The sequence below is a fragment of the Artemia franciscana genome, chromosome 2, assembly GCF_032884065.1.
Source record: "Artemia franciscana chromosome 2, ASM3288406v1, whole genome shotgun sequence".
NCBI lineage: Eukaryota > Metazoa > Arthropoda > Branchiopoda > Anostraca > Artemiidae > Artemia > Artemia franciscana.
In genome coordinates, this window is record NC_088864.1 from 28,534,402 (window position 1) to 28,550,502 (window position 16,101).

The 16,101-nt window shown below is 36.6% G+C and overlaps 1 protein-coding gene across 1 annotated transcript in view; it reads right to left on the minus strand.

Annotated features, from left to right (window-relative positions):
* LOC136039765 (oligo-1,6-glucosidase-like) overlaps window positions 1–16,101 on the minus strand; it is a 55,995-nt gene that overhangs the window by 19,213 nt on the left and 20,681 nt on the right. Inside the window, exons 5-8 of the mRNA XM_065723632.1 lie at window positions 13,984–14,159; window positions 12,971–13,163; window positions 3,100–3,237; window positions 1,482–1,732 (exon numbers count right to left, since the gene is read on the minus strand). Of these exons, the coding sequence (XP_065579704.1) occupies window positions 1,482–1,732; window positions 3,100–3,237; window positions 12,971–13,163; window positions 13,984–14,159 (758 nt within the window). The remainder of the gene's footprint in view (window positions 1–1,481; window positions 1,733–3,099; window positions 3,238–12,970; window positions 13,164–13,983; window positions 14,160–16,101) is intronic.

Sequence of the window (16,101 nt, forward strand, 5' to 3'; positions counted from 1 at the left end):
TCATACTTAGTCTTAATAGTACTAGCACCATAGTAGTAATGGTTACAGTAGCAGCAGTATAAGAAGTTTGACACTCTCTTTGCATATCGTATTTTCTGATTTAATTCAACTTTCCCCTCCACATTTCCCCAAGATTTCACTTCAATATCTTCAACCTTGGTAGTACTCTCTACAGACGCAGTATTTGTAGTAGTAGTAGTAGTAGTAGTAGTAGTAGTAGTAGTAGTAGTAGTAGTAGTAGTAGTAGTAGTAGTAGTAGTAGTAGTAGTAGTAGTAGTAGTATATCGGTATCGAAATTTTGTTTTTTTACAGTTTCGGTTACTATTGAGTCGGTTCGATCCTTACTACAGTTCGTTACCACGAACTGTTTGATTCCATAATCTTTACTATTGGCAACTTAACAATTTTTGGGGGATATCATTTTACAAAAATGCTGCTTAAAAGTGCCCTAAATCTAAACCACTGTAGCATTTAATATTCCCAAGATATTATAACTACACACATACGCAGACTTCATTACTTCTAAGCCCCTGCAATCACAATATTTCTATAATTTACTCTTAAAAGTCTTATATCTGTTGAATATCTTTGCTTGTTTTTGTGTTGTTCTTTTGAAAATCAGTGACCCATCCCAAAACCCGTGACGTATGACGCTTTTGAATATATATCAGTCGTCCAAAATATATGACACTGCTGTAACGATACCAGTTGCAACTGATATTCTTTGCTAAATTTCGAACTTCTAACTTCCAACGGTGATAGACGGCTGTTAAAACACAGCTATTAAGTTTTGAGTGATTTTTAATAAAAAAAGGAAGCTTATCGTTTTCTTGACTTTGCTGATATCTGATAATGGTGCAGGAGCGTGCCCATTGTAGTGGATTGTCCTCCCTCCAAATATTAACATTTTTAGAGCTTGTCAACTTTGTAATTACGCATTTACATAATTCGAGTCCATGGACTGGACGCAGTGTATAACTTAATAACTTCCACCTACTAGGTACTCGTTGTTCATGGGAGTCCTTTCAAAACCCCAGCTTCGAAAATAGAAGAGGATCAGCTTTTACCTAGTCCTCTTGATGAGGGAGGACGCGTTAATTCTTCTAGAACAGCTGAAGTATAGCCAAGAATACCCAAGGGAAACACAAACCTATTACTGCTCACCGTTTAAATGGCTGGGCTGGATTGCCACTCTAAGAGTATTTCAATGTAAAGCTTAGCTTCAAGATTCGCAAATCCAAAATTATAAAAAATCGCAAAATGTTTGCAGAAATTCTTCTGCAAAATTTTTGCACAGAAAATATAGGTCTATGACATCCATACCAAACAAGACTGACCTATACCTGTGTTATACATATAGAGGGCATACTTGGCATAAGTGGCTATAGACATAACTCCATTTAGTCACTTTCAGAGCAATTAAATTAAGCTGACGTGTCATCAGATTACGTTATTTTGGAGATCAAAAACATAAATACTACCTAGAAAAAGCAATAAAGCCATCTAGAACAGCAGTGAAGTACTGGTTTCCTCCTGAATAATCCTGTCGGAGTTCTAAAATCTTTTTGAAAGTATTTAAATAGCTATCAGGGTCTTCTAATTGTACAGCAATGCATGTTTCGTTGTAGTCACCATGTACCGGTAGCCAGGGCTCAGAAATTGAGAAATTTGCATTTGCATATGCTGTCCAAAGCATTGGGGTGCGTGAATACTCAATCTTCGATGCTGTGTTCTAAAATGCATGAATAAAAGCATAAAATAGTCTTATTTTAAAACAGCGGAGTTATAAATTGATAGACCCAGTATTTGGCAACAATAGCAAACTCAGTCCCCAAAACTGCAGTCTAAAATTACACAAGACAACTCAAAACGCAAGTTTTCTACGAATTGACTATTGCTACAGCTGTGGTACACATATTTGGTGGAATAATTAGGGTCACTTCAATTATAATTTTGTAGAAAAAAAAAAACAACACTTGGACTATAGAGACAAATCGTAGTCTATTCAAGGTTTACAAATCATACCAAATCAAGGTTTATTCTCAACGAATTTAACAAGAACAAAGCAAATATTAAAATTTTGACAGAAAATTATCCAACTGTCAAATCATACGTAAGGCGGCTTAAAGTGAATAATAAGAAATCGAGAACAGGTAAAGTCAAGCATGTTTCGAATGAGGAAGGACTTTGAAATCAATAAAATGACGGGATGGATCCAATGGTTTAATCTAAAGAGTGGAAACTTTTCTATCATTCGAACTTCACATAATCAAGAGACAAAGATGGTGATCGGGATCTGTTAATGCTTCAGGACTTTGGCAATTTTTCGTAAAATAAGTCTATCTTGAGAGTAGTATCACTTCAAGCTAAATTTTGCATTTGTGTTTCCCCATAGTTCGATTTAGTTGAAAGTCAGCCTATTTAAATCAAGCAGAAACTTAAAAAAAATTAGAGACATAAAACATGAGCTTACTTGAAACTTGCGACCCATGTGCAGTTTATCGCTTCAGCTCTATCCAGGATCTTGACTAAATTTTTATTTCGTTCATTATTTCTAATTCAGAGCCAAGAGTTAATACATTAAACGTTGAACAGTTATTTGTTTGTTTTATCCCTTTTCTCCAGAGAGAGCAATCAGTACCGCTACTACTGGACACACTAGAAATGGATAAATAAGTTGTTCTTAATTTGTGAATGATTCATGATTAACCAACAATTAAGTTTTAGATTTGTAAACCATTTAATGTGGTTGTGGATAGAATTAGACGCTGTAAGATGCTGTAATATTCAATGGCGTCAATTGAGAGGAGACAGGGGTTAATTGCTTTCCCCCAAAAATTTACCCCTCGCCCCTATATTTTAAAGAGTATATTCTCCCCCCCCCCTAATTTCCGTGAATTGGCCACTTGAACATTTAAATAAAAATATTAGTTCTGAAATTTTTTGGTCGGATATAATTACTTGAGAACATTGCCACTTAATGCAGTGAGTTAGTGTATTTGTTAAAGAATTATATTTTCCTTAATAAAAAAAGCTAAAGTTCTAAGTGCCTTAAATAAATAAGAACCAGTATATGAATTGAGCCTTTGAAAAACTTACCTCGTTGTTTCTTAATCCAAGTTCTTCTCCATAGTAAATAGCAGGGCCTCCTGGTAGGACCAGGTCAAGCACATAATTAGTGATAGCTCTTTGTCTTCCAGTATGTGAAACAATCCTACCATGGTTCTCGTTTCCCATCTAAAAATGTAGACGAAATAGCTAAACGTATAAATTTTGGAGGCAAATTTCAAATTCAAATTTGTTCGTTTTATGATTCCAAATTCAAATAAAAATACTAATTATAATCAGTCTCAAGTGATTATCATTATAAAAATGTGCCAGCCATGCTAAGGGATATTAAATGATAAAATCTTGAAAGAAAAATAGACTGTCACCTTCGTCTGATCACTAATTTTGGCCCCAATTTTGCATTTAGCAAGCTATTTCTCCTTAATTAGGACAAATTTGAATGCATTCGGTATCCAAGTTGATAAGTCGCTTCCCGCATTTTAGGTTTTAGATAGGACCGACCAAGTGCTAAAGAACCGATTTTAATGGGGACCGATTTTAATGGGGACGCAATTGTGATTAAATATTAAAAGCAGTTTAATAAAAGTAAAGACTACGCCATGTAACAACAAGCAGAAAATATAGCGTAGACGAGGAGGCCTGCAACCTCCAACTCTTTACGCTTGAATTTGACCTGTGCTTTACTGAAAGCATTTTAAAGTACAACAAATAAAGCCGGTCGTTAGTTGCAAGCGCTTTCTATACTGACTTCTTTTCAAAATATTTGAACTTGAAATTGTTGTATTTAAACCAAATTTAAATAAATATGCTCATTTATTCTCAAATCATTACGAAAAAAAAATTTACCACATTGCTCCTGTGTTGGGGATTTTTTTTTTTCTGAAGCAATGGGGTGAATAATCAAACTTTAGTTTCAACAGTAGAGTTCTTGATTATTTTGATTATTTTTTAGCGTATAGAAAAGACCTTGTGAAAGTAATTAAACATTTAGAAATGCAGTGAGAACCCTTGTTTAATTGTTGTGCTTTTATTTTGCGTAAAGTAACGAAAAGACAAGGTTTTCATTTAGGTGAATTTTGAATATCTGAGAAACATTTTGGAGGAAGATAGCCTATGGTAAACAGAGGGATTTTGTAGTGAACGAGAAATATTTTTGTTGAATTTTTTGTAATTTTGTTTCCATCGTGGAAAAACGGCTTTGCAGATGTTCGCTAATGGCAATTGGTTTTAGAATACCTCAAAATTAAATCAGTTTAGTTTTTAACTTAAACTTAAGGATTAATTGAAATAGTAAAAATTTTAAATTAGTTTGTTTTTAAGTGTAGATCGCACGTAGATACCTTTATTTGCTTCAGATTTTAATGATATTGGTATCAATGAGAGATGGGGATTTTGTATAAAATATTCATAATGTAAAAGAAAATATTTGTAAGAAAAGCACTTGTAAAACCTTTCCTTCACTAAATTCCATCGTTGACGCTGCGTAATTTTGACTCAGATCCCTCGTTACCAAAAGAAGGATCTCGTCACCACTGTACTCTGGTAACTAATTACTTAAGACTTAATATCAAACTGTATCAAACAGTTCGTGGTAACAAACCGTAAGTAAGGAGCGACCAGGCTCAATGGTAACCGAAATTCTAAAAAATGGAGTTTTAATACCAATAGATATATCAAAAGAATTGAATTCTTCTACTGATTTTGAATATGTAGGTTTCATTAAGTTTAGTATTACTCATCAAAGTTTACGAGCCTGTGAAAATTTGCCTGATTTTCAAAAAGGGGGATCCCTAAAAGTCATATAATCTTAATGAAAATCACACCATCAGATTCAGCGGATCAGCAAACACTACTGTAGATGTCTCAAGCTCCCCTATCTAAGAAAAATGTGGAATTTTATTATTTTTTGCCAGAAAAAAGCTCACGGATGTGTCTCTATTTGTTCGTTTTTTGTTTTTTGTTTTGTTTTTTGTTTGTTTTTCCCAGGGGTGATCGTATCGACCAAGTGGTCCTAAGATATAGTGAAAAGGTTTACTCGAACGGAAATTAAAAGTTCTAGTGCCCATTTTAAGTAACCGGAAAAATTGGAGGGTAACTAGGCACCCTACCACGTTCCTTTTTTCTCAAAATCGTCCGATCAAAATCTTAGATAGCCATTTTGTTCCACATAGTTGAAAGACAGAAGAACTATTCTTAGGAGATAACATAACCCCCCACAGCCCGTGAGGAAAGGTCTTTAAGTTACAAAATTTGTCGGTTCTTTACGTACAGTATTTTTCATCAGGAAGTATGCCTACATTTTCCCAGAGGGGGGATTTCTGCTGGTGGATTTTCTATGGGGATAACTTTCTATTGAAAGGGTAGTTTTTGGGGGTAAATTTTTCAGGAGAAATTTTACACTAGGGGAGTTTTCCAGATTGCCTCTACGAAATTATCCTTATGTATTTCTTTCTGATTGCCGACTGAATTTTACGCGTGGAGATGTTAAGGGTAATTGCACGGAGTAAATTCCACCAGGATTGAACTGTGGGAAATAAATCTGTGGGGAGGAGGGATTTATCCGTGGAGGTGTAGCCATATTTCCTGGGATTACTGAAAAAACCATCTGAAATTAAACAAAAAAAAACAAGTTTTTTAACTGAAAGTAAGTAGCAACGTTGAAACTTAAAACGAATAGAAATTATTAAGTGTATAAGGGGGGTTGCTTCTCCTCAATGCCTCGCTTTTTACGCTAAAGTTTGATTCTATCCAAAAGTACTAGAAAACTTTAGCGTAAAGAGTGAGGTGTTAAGAAGGAGCAACCCCCCTCATATACGTAATGATTTCTGTCGTTTTAAGTTTTAATGTTGCTCCTTACCTTCAGTTGAAAAAAATTTCTTTTTTTTATTAATCTGGTAAAAAGAATCTGGCTGTCAATAAGAAATATTAATACCAAAGACGCATGATATGTATAAAAAAGCCCAGATCTATAAATGGTTGTCCGTCCATGAAGTTACTTAGTTTTTCTTTGACAGAATCTGGCTGTAAAAACAAGACCTATTAATACCAAAGACACATGATATGTATGAAAAAAGCCCAGATCTATGAATGGTTGTCCGTCCATGAAATTACTTAGTTTTTCTTTGACAGAATCTGGCTGTCAAACAAGACATATTAATACCAAAGACACATGATATGTATGAAAAAAGCCCAGATCTATGAATGGTTGTCCGTCCATAAAGTTACTTAGTTTTTCTTTGACAGAATCTGGCTGTCAAGCAAGACATATTAATACCAAAGACACATGATATGTATGAAAAAACCCCAGATCTATGAATGGTTGTCCATCCATGAAGTTACTTAGTTTTTCTTTGACAGAATCTGGCTGTCAAACAAGACATATTAATACCAAAGACACATGATATGTATGAAAAAAGCCCAGATCTATGAATGGTTGTCCGTCCATGAAATTGCTTAGTTTTTCTTTGACAGAATCTGGCTGTCAAACAAGACATATTAATACCAAAGACACATGATATGTATGAAAAAAGCCCAGATCTATGAATGGTTGTCCGTCCATGAAGTTACTTAGTTTTTCTTTGACAGAATCTGGCTGTCAAACAAGACATATTAATACTAAAGACGCATGATATGTATGAAAAAAGCCCAGATCTATGAATGGTTGTTTGTCCATGAAGTTACTTAGTTTTTCGTTGACAGAATCCGGCTGTCAAACAAGACATATTGATACCAAAGACACATGATATGTATGAAAAAAGCCCAGATCTATGAATGGTTGTCCGTCCATGAAGTTACTTAGTTTTTCTTCGACAGAATCTGGCTGTCAAACAAGACATATTAATACCAAAGACACATGATATGTATGAAAAAAGCCCAGATCTGTGAATAGTTGTCCGTCCATGAAGTTACTTAGTTTTTCTTTGACAGAATCTGGCTGTCAAACAAGACCTATTAATACCAAAGACACATGATATGTATGAAAAAAGCCCAGATCTATGAATGGTTGTCCGTCCATGAAGTTACTTAGTTTTTCTTTGACAGAATCTGGCTGTCAAACAAGACATATTAATACCAAAGACACATGATATGTATGAAAAAAGCCCAGATCTATGAATGGTTGTCCGTCCATGAAGTTACTTAATTTTCTCTGACAGAATCTGGCTGTCAAACAAGACATATTAATACCAAAGACACATGATATGTATAAAAAAGCCCAGATCTATGAATAGTTGTCCGTCCATGAAGTTACTTAGTTTTTCTTTGATGTTACTGTTACACTTGTACTAGAGAAATGGAACATTGAAGTGGTATGAAATGCATTTGAAAATTCTAAATGAACACTAGTTGGTTCCCAAGTATTGTGCCCGATTATCCTTTTCTTTAATCTTCTTCCCGATTCTTTTGAATAAGAACAGGAAACTACTTTCACAAGCTTCTATTTCCTTAAATTTCGAAAAATTTCTCCTTAAATGTTATGACTGACCGTTGTCCGGTACTTGATAACAATTAAATCACTTGAATTACAAAGTGAGATACATTAATGGTGCTGCAGTCGTCCGTAACTTTGACTTTATCTATCTATAAAAACAACCTGCGGAGAATTTGGGGGGTAGGGTGGAAGATTTGAAGACTAGAGTTTCCACGTTAAAAACTACCATTTCAGCAATAAGAACGAAACCTCACCCCCTACTTAATACCCATGCTGCAAGTTTAGTAGAAAAAACAGATTAAATAGAAAAAAACAAGTTTTTTTAACTGAAAGTAAGGAGCGACATTAAAACTTAAAACGAACAGAAATTACTCCGCATATGAAAGGGCCTGTTCCCTCCTCAACGCCCCGCTCTTTACGGTAAAGTTTGACTCTTCTCTCAACTCTACTTTTTAAAACAGTAAAAAAAACTTTAGCGTAAAGAGAGGGGCTTTGAGGAGGGAACAATCCATTTCATATACAGAGTAATTTCTGTTCCTTTTAAGTCTTAATGTCACTCCTTACTTTCAGTTTAAAAAAAATGTTTTTTTTATTTAATTTCTGAACGTTTTTGAATTAATGCATGTTTGATTTTGGCTCTCCACACATTAATAATTAAAAAAAAATTGCGTATTAATTTTTTTTGGTTAAATGGATTTCTCATAGTTTTGATCGGATGATTTTGAGAAAAGGAGCGGGGGAGGCCTAGTTGCCCTTCAATTTTTTGGTTACTTAAAAACTAAAACTTAATTTTTTCGAACATTTTTATTATCAAAAAATACACATAACGTGGGAATTAACTTACATAACAAACCTCAATATTTGCTTGTTTTTATTACGTATATGAGGAGTTTGCCCCCTCGTCAATACCTCGCTCCTTACACTAAAGCTTAAATTTTGTCCCAATTCCTTAAGAATGACCCCTGAATCACAAAGACCGTAGAATAAATAGTTGAAATTACTAAAAATGCTTTAGCGTAAAGAGCGAGGTATTAGGAGGAGGTCAACCCCTCATATGCATAATAATTTCTATTTGTTTTGAGATTTAATGCTGCTCCTTACTTTCAGTTGAAAAAAAAATGTCATATTTATTTTTTTATTAATTTTTTAAATTATGCTCAATGGATATTCTCTTCTCCCATGAAAAATTCCTCCATGGGAAGATCTTCCCACGTAACCTCCTCCCCTCAACACCTCCCCTCAACCCCTCCCCCAACCAAAAAAATCCCCCTGAAACCATCTGTACACTTCCCAATAACCATTACTATATGTAAATACTGGTCAAAGTTGGTAAATTGCAGCCCCTTCCACGGGGACTGTGGGGGAGTAAGTTGTCCCCAAAAACATTGTTATTAGGTTTTATGACAATGCTGAACAAAATGGCTATCTCAGAATTTTAATCCGGTAACCTTTGGAAAAAATTAGCGTAAGAGGGGGCCTAGGTACCCTCCAATTTTTACGGTCACTTAAAAAGAGAACTAGAACTTTTAATTTCAGTTAGAATGAGCCCTCTTGCGACATTCTAGGACCACTGAGTCGATACGATCACCCCTGAAAAAAAAAAAAAAAACAAATAAACCCGCATCCGTGATTTGTATCGACCTTTCTTAGCTGTGCCTTGGCTATCGGCCGTGTCTAAGATGAGTACAGCATGATGCTTGAGACTGTGGCGTTGCAAATTCGGGGTTTGTTATGGCGACTTATTTGCTGTCTATGGAAGACTGCTCTCAGGAGTCGTCTTAACACAGAGCTTGCCTTGGCTGATCTGTCTGAGATTTTGGCGTCAAGGATATAAATGGAGATATAATTTGAGGATATAAATTGATCCAAGATATGTAAACTGCCTTACAACATCGAAAGCTTGGCCGTTAATCTCAACAGTTGAAAGTGGGGCTGATGCGGTCTTTTCTATGGGCATGATCTTCGTTTTCTTACAGTTGATTTGCAGCCCAACTCAAGAGTCTGTGGAGGAGAGCGTCTCGAGTAAAGCCGTAAGTTGATCAAGATTGTCACTAAGGACAGCTACGTCGGCCGCAAAGTCAACATCGGACAGATTCCTCCCGACATAACTGATACCTAAAGGATGGGCATGGTGCGTCTCGTTCAGGATGTGGTTGATGACGCAGTTAAACAGCTCAGGTGCAGCACCGAATCCTTGCCGTTTTCCATTTTGTATGGGGAAGGAAGAAACAAGGTTCCCCTTAACCAGGACGGCACTTACGGTGTTGCTGTAGAGTTCTTTGAGGTGGCTGACTATCTTTGTGGGTAGACCCACAACTTTCAGGATTAGCCAAAGGGACGGTCTGTCAACAGCGTCAAAGGGAGAACGAAATTCAATTAAAGCTATGTAACTTTTTCGTTAGATTCCACTGTCTTCTTGACGATCTGTCTAGCCGTGTGAATATGTTCGGTTGTCGATCTTCCTGGCAAGAATCTGGCTTGTTGGGGATGGTGCAAAGCATGAAGGAAACTTGTTGCACGTTTCAGCAGCAGCAGCGCAAACAGCTTTTCAGGAACAGACAGTAGGGTGATACCACGGTATTTGCTGCAGTCAGTCTTGCTACCGTTGCACTTAAAAACCGGCACAAGGATTCTTTTCTTCCAGTCTGATGGTATCACTTCAAGGCACCAGATTATCTTGAACCCCATCTGCAGCCGGAGTATCATTGCAGGGCAGCCTGTTGTGAGTAGCTCAGAAGCAATACCACAAGTGCCGGCTGCTTTATTGTTCTTATGATTCTTTACGGCCGATCTGATCTTCTCAGGAGAAAATTCGTCGCCGTCGAGGGCAGCAGTAGTTTCTGTAGCAGCAGCAACAAGCCCTGGGACAATGCAATCGGGTGGATCTGAGTTGAGCAGTATGTTAAAGTGTTTCTTCCATAGACCGAGACATTGGGACTGATCGTATATCGTTTCTCTATTCGCCCCTTTCAGGCTTGTGAACGCCATGGTGTGTTGGCCAGTTAGCTCACACTAGATCTTGAGTGTTGCGCCTATGTCTTACTTTTGGGCAGCTTGCTCGAGCTCAGTGGCTTTGTCTCCAATGAAGTCTTTCTTGTCCTTATGAAGCATAGAATTGTGCTGTTTGTTGAGGTGTCTGTAGGGTACCATATCTCCACGTAGTCTCACTTTCCGTCTCGGCTGAATAACTTCAAACGTCTGAATGCTAATCCACTCTTTCATTTTTCGTTGCTTTAAGCCCACAACTTCTGTAGCTGCAGTTAGAACATTAACCTTGGAAGTATCCCATGCTGAATCGCTTTCTGAACACTGCTGGAGGGCCTCAAAGCGGTTAGAGCCCTTAATCATATACCGCTCACGAACCGAGGGATCTTGCTTCAGTCGAGAGGCGTCTATCTTCTTGGAGGAAGAGGAGTTACTCTTGTTGGCCCTCAGCTGGAGGTTTGATCCTTGCAGAAACAAGACGGTGGTCGATATTACTGAGCTCGGCACCTCTGTATGAGATGCAGTTCTGGACAGACAAAAGCCAGTGTCGTCGCACAATAATGTAGTCAAGCATCTTTTTTATCTTGCCTTCATTGCTGTACCATGTGTGCTTCGCAATGTCTCTTCTCACGAGCCAAGTATTTGTGACTGATAGAGCGTGGGTGATGCAGCAATTGAGCAGCCGCTCATCATTATCATTCAGAGTGTCAACCGTCACAGGTCCAACAGCCGCATCATACAGGCCAGAGCTGTTAGCGACACCAGTGTTAAAATCTCCTAGACTATGAGGTAGTCGTGTGGTGGCAAGCAGGAGAGCTCAGAGGAAAGCGCCACATAGAAGTCGTCCTTATCTTCATCTTCGGCCTTTTTGTTGGTGCATAGCAGGTAAGATTAGTTATCTTCCCGTGCTTGCTGTCAATTCTCACTTTCAGTAGACGTGATGAGATAGGTGTGAATGACAGTCGAGCTTTCCGGGCGAAACTGTTGAGAACAAGGCTGACTCCCCCTCTTCTTTGGGTTCCACCAGACAAAAGCAGTGTCCGTCCTTCTCCGGATTTAATTAGAAGAAGGTATTTAAGCTCACCCAAAGCTACGGAAATTCAGGCATCAATGCTTCAATTGAGCGATATTTTAATCAGTCCTTTGCTAAGCCATCATCAGGCTTTTTCCTTGTGACAATTCAAAGCACTGATCAAAATATCGCTTAAGTGAAGAATTGATTCTTAAATATCCATAGCCGAAGAAGAGTTTAAGAATCTTCTTTTAATTATTCCAAAATCAGGTTAGCCATGATATTATTCCACTGGGGCTATTTAAGCAGCATTTTGAAAATACTAAGCCAATTGGCTTTCTCATAATTTATGCTCATCAGCATTTTGGCCCATTTTGGAACAGAACTATTTGTTTTGCGGTAAAAATATCTGAAATTGGTGCTTTACTGAGGCATGATGTCTTGTGTTTCTTGAGAAGGACATTATGAGCATAATTTTCCGGTTCAAAGAGTCCTTTTCCAATAAATGTCGGAAGAGGACTTAATGGAAACATAATCAACTTTGCATTTTTCTACACAGCAGCTTTGAACTTTTGTTGTGGGATTCTTGGACGTACTGAATTTCAGGGTATGTGTTTTATTAATATCAACCGAATTTTCAATGAGTTGTCTAGCTCCTTTTCTAAAATTCTATCAATAAAAACCAAATTCATCATATATATGCTGCAATCAAATTCTATTTATAGAGGTTCAGCTTCAACCGAAAAGGGTCGCTCTGTGCTTAGGCTTCACTACCACGAACTGTCTGATTCAGTACTCCTTTAAGCAGGAAGGGTGTGGTGGAGATACCCTTGAGATTCAAACTTTTGCGTTCAAGAAGTTTTATTTTCATTGTTGCTCCCTGAAGAGGTGCACTGAAAGCCATATCCAGGGAGTATTGGGTTTGACCCCCCCCCCCTCAAAATGTTTGTCTGACTCGTAAAAACGTAACGAAAATGGATATAAACAAATTTCTTGTGCGTTTTTTAAACTTTCTTGTAAACGCCCCCTACCCCTAAAAAATCCTTTTGTACCCTCCCCCCTTAAAGAAAATTCATGATACAGTCTAGATGGACTTTTTAAAATATTTCTTCGAATGAAGCGATTTGAATTGTCAAAAATGAACATCGAGGCCATAAGGCCTTGTTTTATAAGGGGGTCTCTTCGGGAAACATTTTCTGAATACTTTCTACTCAGGAATTTCCAAACAGACAAACTGTTATATAAATCAACACTTTACCTTTTGACCGAACAAACGCTCATGAATGAATATCGAATTAGATCTTTAGCCACCACAAGTAAAATGTGTTTATTAAAGAAAAAAAAGATTTAGTCAGGGACGATGTCCAGTTTTAAAGCCTAGAGTTAAATCCACCAACATGAATCACCTTCTTTTATGAAAAAAAATAGAACAGTAAAAACTAAGATTGTTATAGGAAACTATCGTTTTTATTTACCATCCAAAGCATTTTTGACGACTGTGCTATATCTACCCAGGACACCAAGGCTTGAATAACAGCATTTCCTAAATAATGATATCCGAAATATTCTCTGGCAATTGTGTTGACACTGAAGTCCAATGCACCATCCAAAGTTAAAGTGGGAATAGGGACATCCCGATCATTTACTTCCCATAGTCCAAACACAATACTAAAAAATAGGAAAAATATCAATTTGGCAGAGAAAGTGTAGATTCTTCATATCTCATTAATTCTTCCGTTCATTGACAAGAATTTCAGGTAGACCAGATGACTCGCTGATGCAATCTATTCAGCAAGATATTGGTAAAAATGCGGAAAAACAGCAATTTCATCCTACAGTAGGTCAAATCCCGTGTATAAAAACAAAAAAAGTTTTGGATAATTACTAAGAACTTTATAAATCTATAAATTGTTATAAATTGTATAATATCAACCTTAAAGAATCTCTCTTGAAAATTTTAATTGCTTAGCCTGTTTCTGTATAACCATCCATTTATTAAAAAAAAAAATCTACACAAAAGTACTTTCCAGTTGAGAAAATTTTGTCCATGTTTCCACTGTTCAGTAATTTGTCCATTGAAAAAAGGTATAGACCAGAAAGCAACAGATTATAAAGACGCAAAGATGCATAAAGAAATAGACCAGAACAAAAATCAAAGTTCTTGACGCATTCTTATAAATTTATCAAAACTGAGCAACTTCTACCTTATCTATAGCGCTGCAAGAAACATTCTAATTACACAGAATAATAGTGACTCCAGTCAGTGAATTTTCAATCTGAGAAGATTGAAACTACACATTGACAGTTATATTAGTACTTAATTTTTAGCTTCCTACAAAGGATAGTTTGTATCAGACAGCCTAATCAAAGTGAAGTCCAAAATTATTTTCTAGAGCTTTTTGACATTCCAAAGCTTCTACTAAAAAAAAATACTCCTTTTATAGGATCGAATTCAAAAAAAAAAGGAAAAGAGAGAAAAGAAATATACACATCGTTCTCGTGCAAATATGATATGAGCTCTTTTCCTCCCAAAACTCGTCCAAAGCAACCATTGATTTCTTCCATAAGGCAGGATTTTTCAGTAAATAAGTTCATTGAGTATTCATGAATTGGTCCAATATTGAATGCTTTGACGCCAAGAGTCATCCAGTAACGGAAAACTTCCTAAAAGAGTAAAGGTGTGAATAAGTTGCTTTTATTTAGGAAATTTAGCCAATATATTCGTTAAAAAACATAAAAATAAAGACGTCAATCCAAAAAGACGTTATCCAAAAAGCCTAAAGTGCATATAAGAACCAAGGTTTAATATTCTCCTCTGATATAAGAGTAGATAACCAGCAATTGTTGCTGTTTAGTACAAGTTCTAGACAAAATCCAGTATGGTTTTTAAAACTACACAAAAATGCTATACAAGCTCAGACAAATTGTGGTATAATGTCGCGTAGGTCCAAAAACATTATTCAATATATTTAATAAGAAAAAAAAATCGAGACACAGATATTCATGGAAGTAAATTAATTGTTACCAGCTCATCAAAATGGCAAATCTGCAATGTCTGGGGAAGAACTTAGGGTATCAAGTCAAAACTCTCTAGGGGTACTGAGGGGAAAAGGATGTTCGGACGTTGAGTTATAAACTGGAAAGAGGGTAGAACTAAAAAAAAGTCCATGTCTAACTAGTGAGGTATATAAAAAGACACTGTTTGTTAACAGGTTGTCAAAATAGCGTATCTGCAATATCTGGGAACAGCTTGGGTGATCAAGTTGAAACATTTCAGATTTTTGGAGGAGAGGGGAGGTAAGTGATCAGTGAATTTTAACTTTTGAGAGAGAGTAGAGAAGGATTGAACATATTTTGTGTCAGATCTCCCTAAAAATTTTGCCACTTTCTGCCACTGTGTACTTGAATACATTTTTATTTCTTTTTTTTTTAATTTAATGTCAATTTATTAACAAAAACTTAAAATAATGAAACCTCATCCAAATGCCACAGAATGATATAGAGGAGGGATAGCTAAGAACATTCACACACACAAAAAATAACAATTACCATTAATTTCCGAAGGGGTTTAAAAGACAAAACGCAACATTTTCCAATATGTATAACAAGGATAACAAAATAGGGCATATAAAATATTACAAGAACGGCTTGGGAGATGGAACTAAATCTTACAGGGGATTGTGAGGTCCAGTGAATCTCAATTTTTGTGTTGAGGGAGGGGGGGTAGATAGTTATGAAGGAACTATGCGTATCCAGGCTATCAAAATAGCATAACTGCTATATCTCAGGAACAAATTGGGGGATGCAGTTGAAGTTTCAGGTAGTTTGGTGGGAGGCAAGGGAACTTCAAACTTTGTGTTCGATAGGGCTAAAAATGTTCTACCACCGATCCACTTAAGTATTTGCCTATAAGCCCCAATGGGAACTAAAGTTCATTTTCTCTAAGTGGTAAGGTAAATCAATAGAAACTACGTGGTAGGTACTTGGATTTTAAAAGTGTATTCGCAATATCAGAGGCATCTCTGCAGTGATACCTGTAATAAACAGCCACAAGCCTTCAATCCATTGTTTTTAATTATTTTTCTGTTACAGGGCCATTTCGTAGGGAAATGGTAACCTTAGAAACTTTGGAGAGGACTCATTCGATCGGAAATTGAAAGTTCAAGTTCCCTTTTTAAGAGTCAAAGGTGGTGAGTGGGAAACCAGTGCCCCTCTCATGGCCTTTTTTGCCACCCTTCTCTCTGCAAACCCCCAAAACCAGAGAAAGCACAATTTCGAGATAGTCATTTTGCTCAAAATGTTCCAAAGCTCCAATAAATATACCTCCGTGAAAGGCATGACCCCCACATCTCCTGGTGTAAGGGCCAATTGTTTACACATATGATTTAAAATGAAAAAAAAGGGCTTGTTAGTCATTGGGTGTGTGATTGACTCGTAGCTTTCACGAATCGTTCTCTAGTTAGCATTTAGGTCAAAAAGATTTTTGTATGTGATTCGTTTGAAACTTAAATCTGTAAGCCTATTGGCAAAGAGAAACTTAATGTGCAAAAATTAATTCCGAAGCATGGCTCCATGGGGTCAAAAAAGAGCCAAAAAACATTTTTTT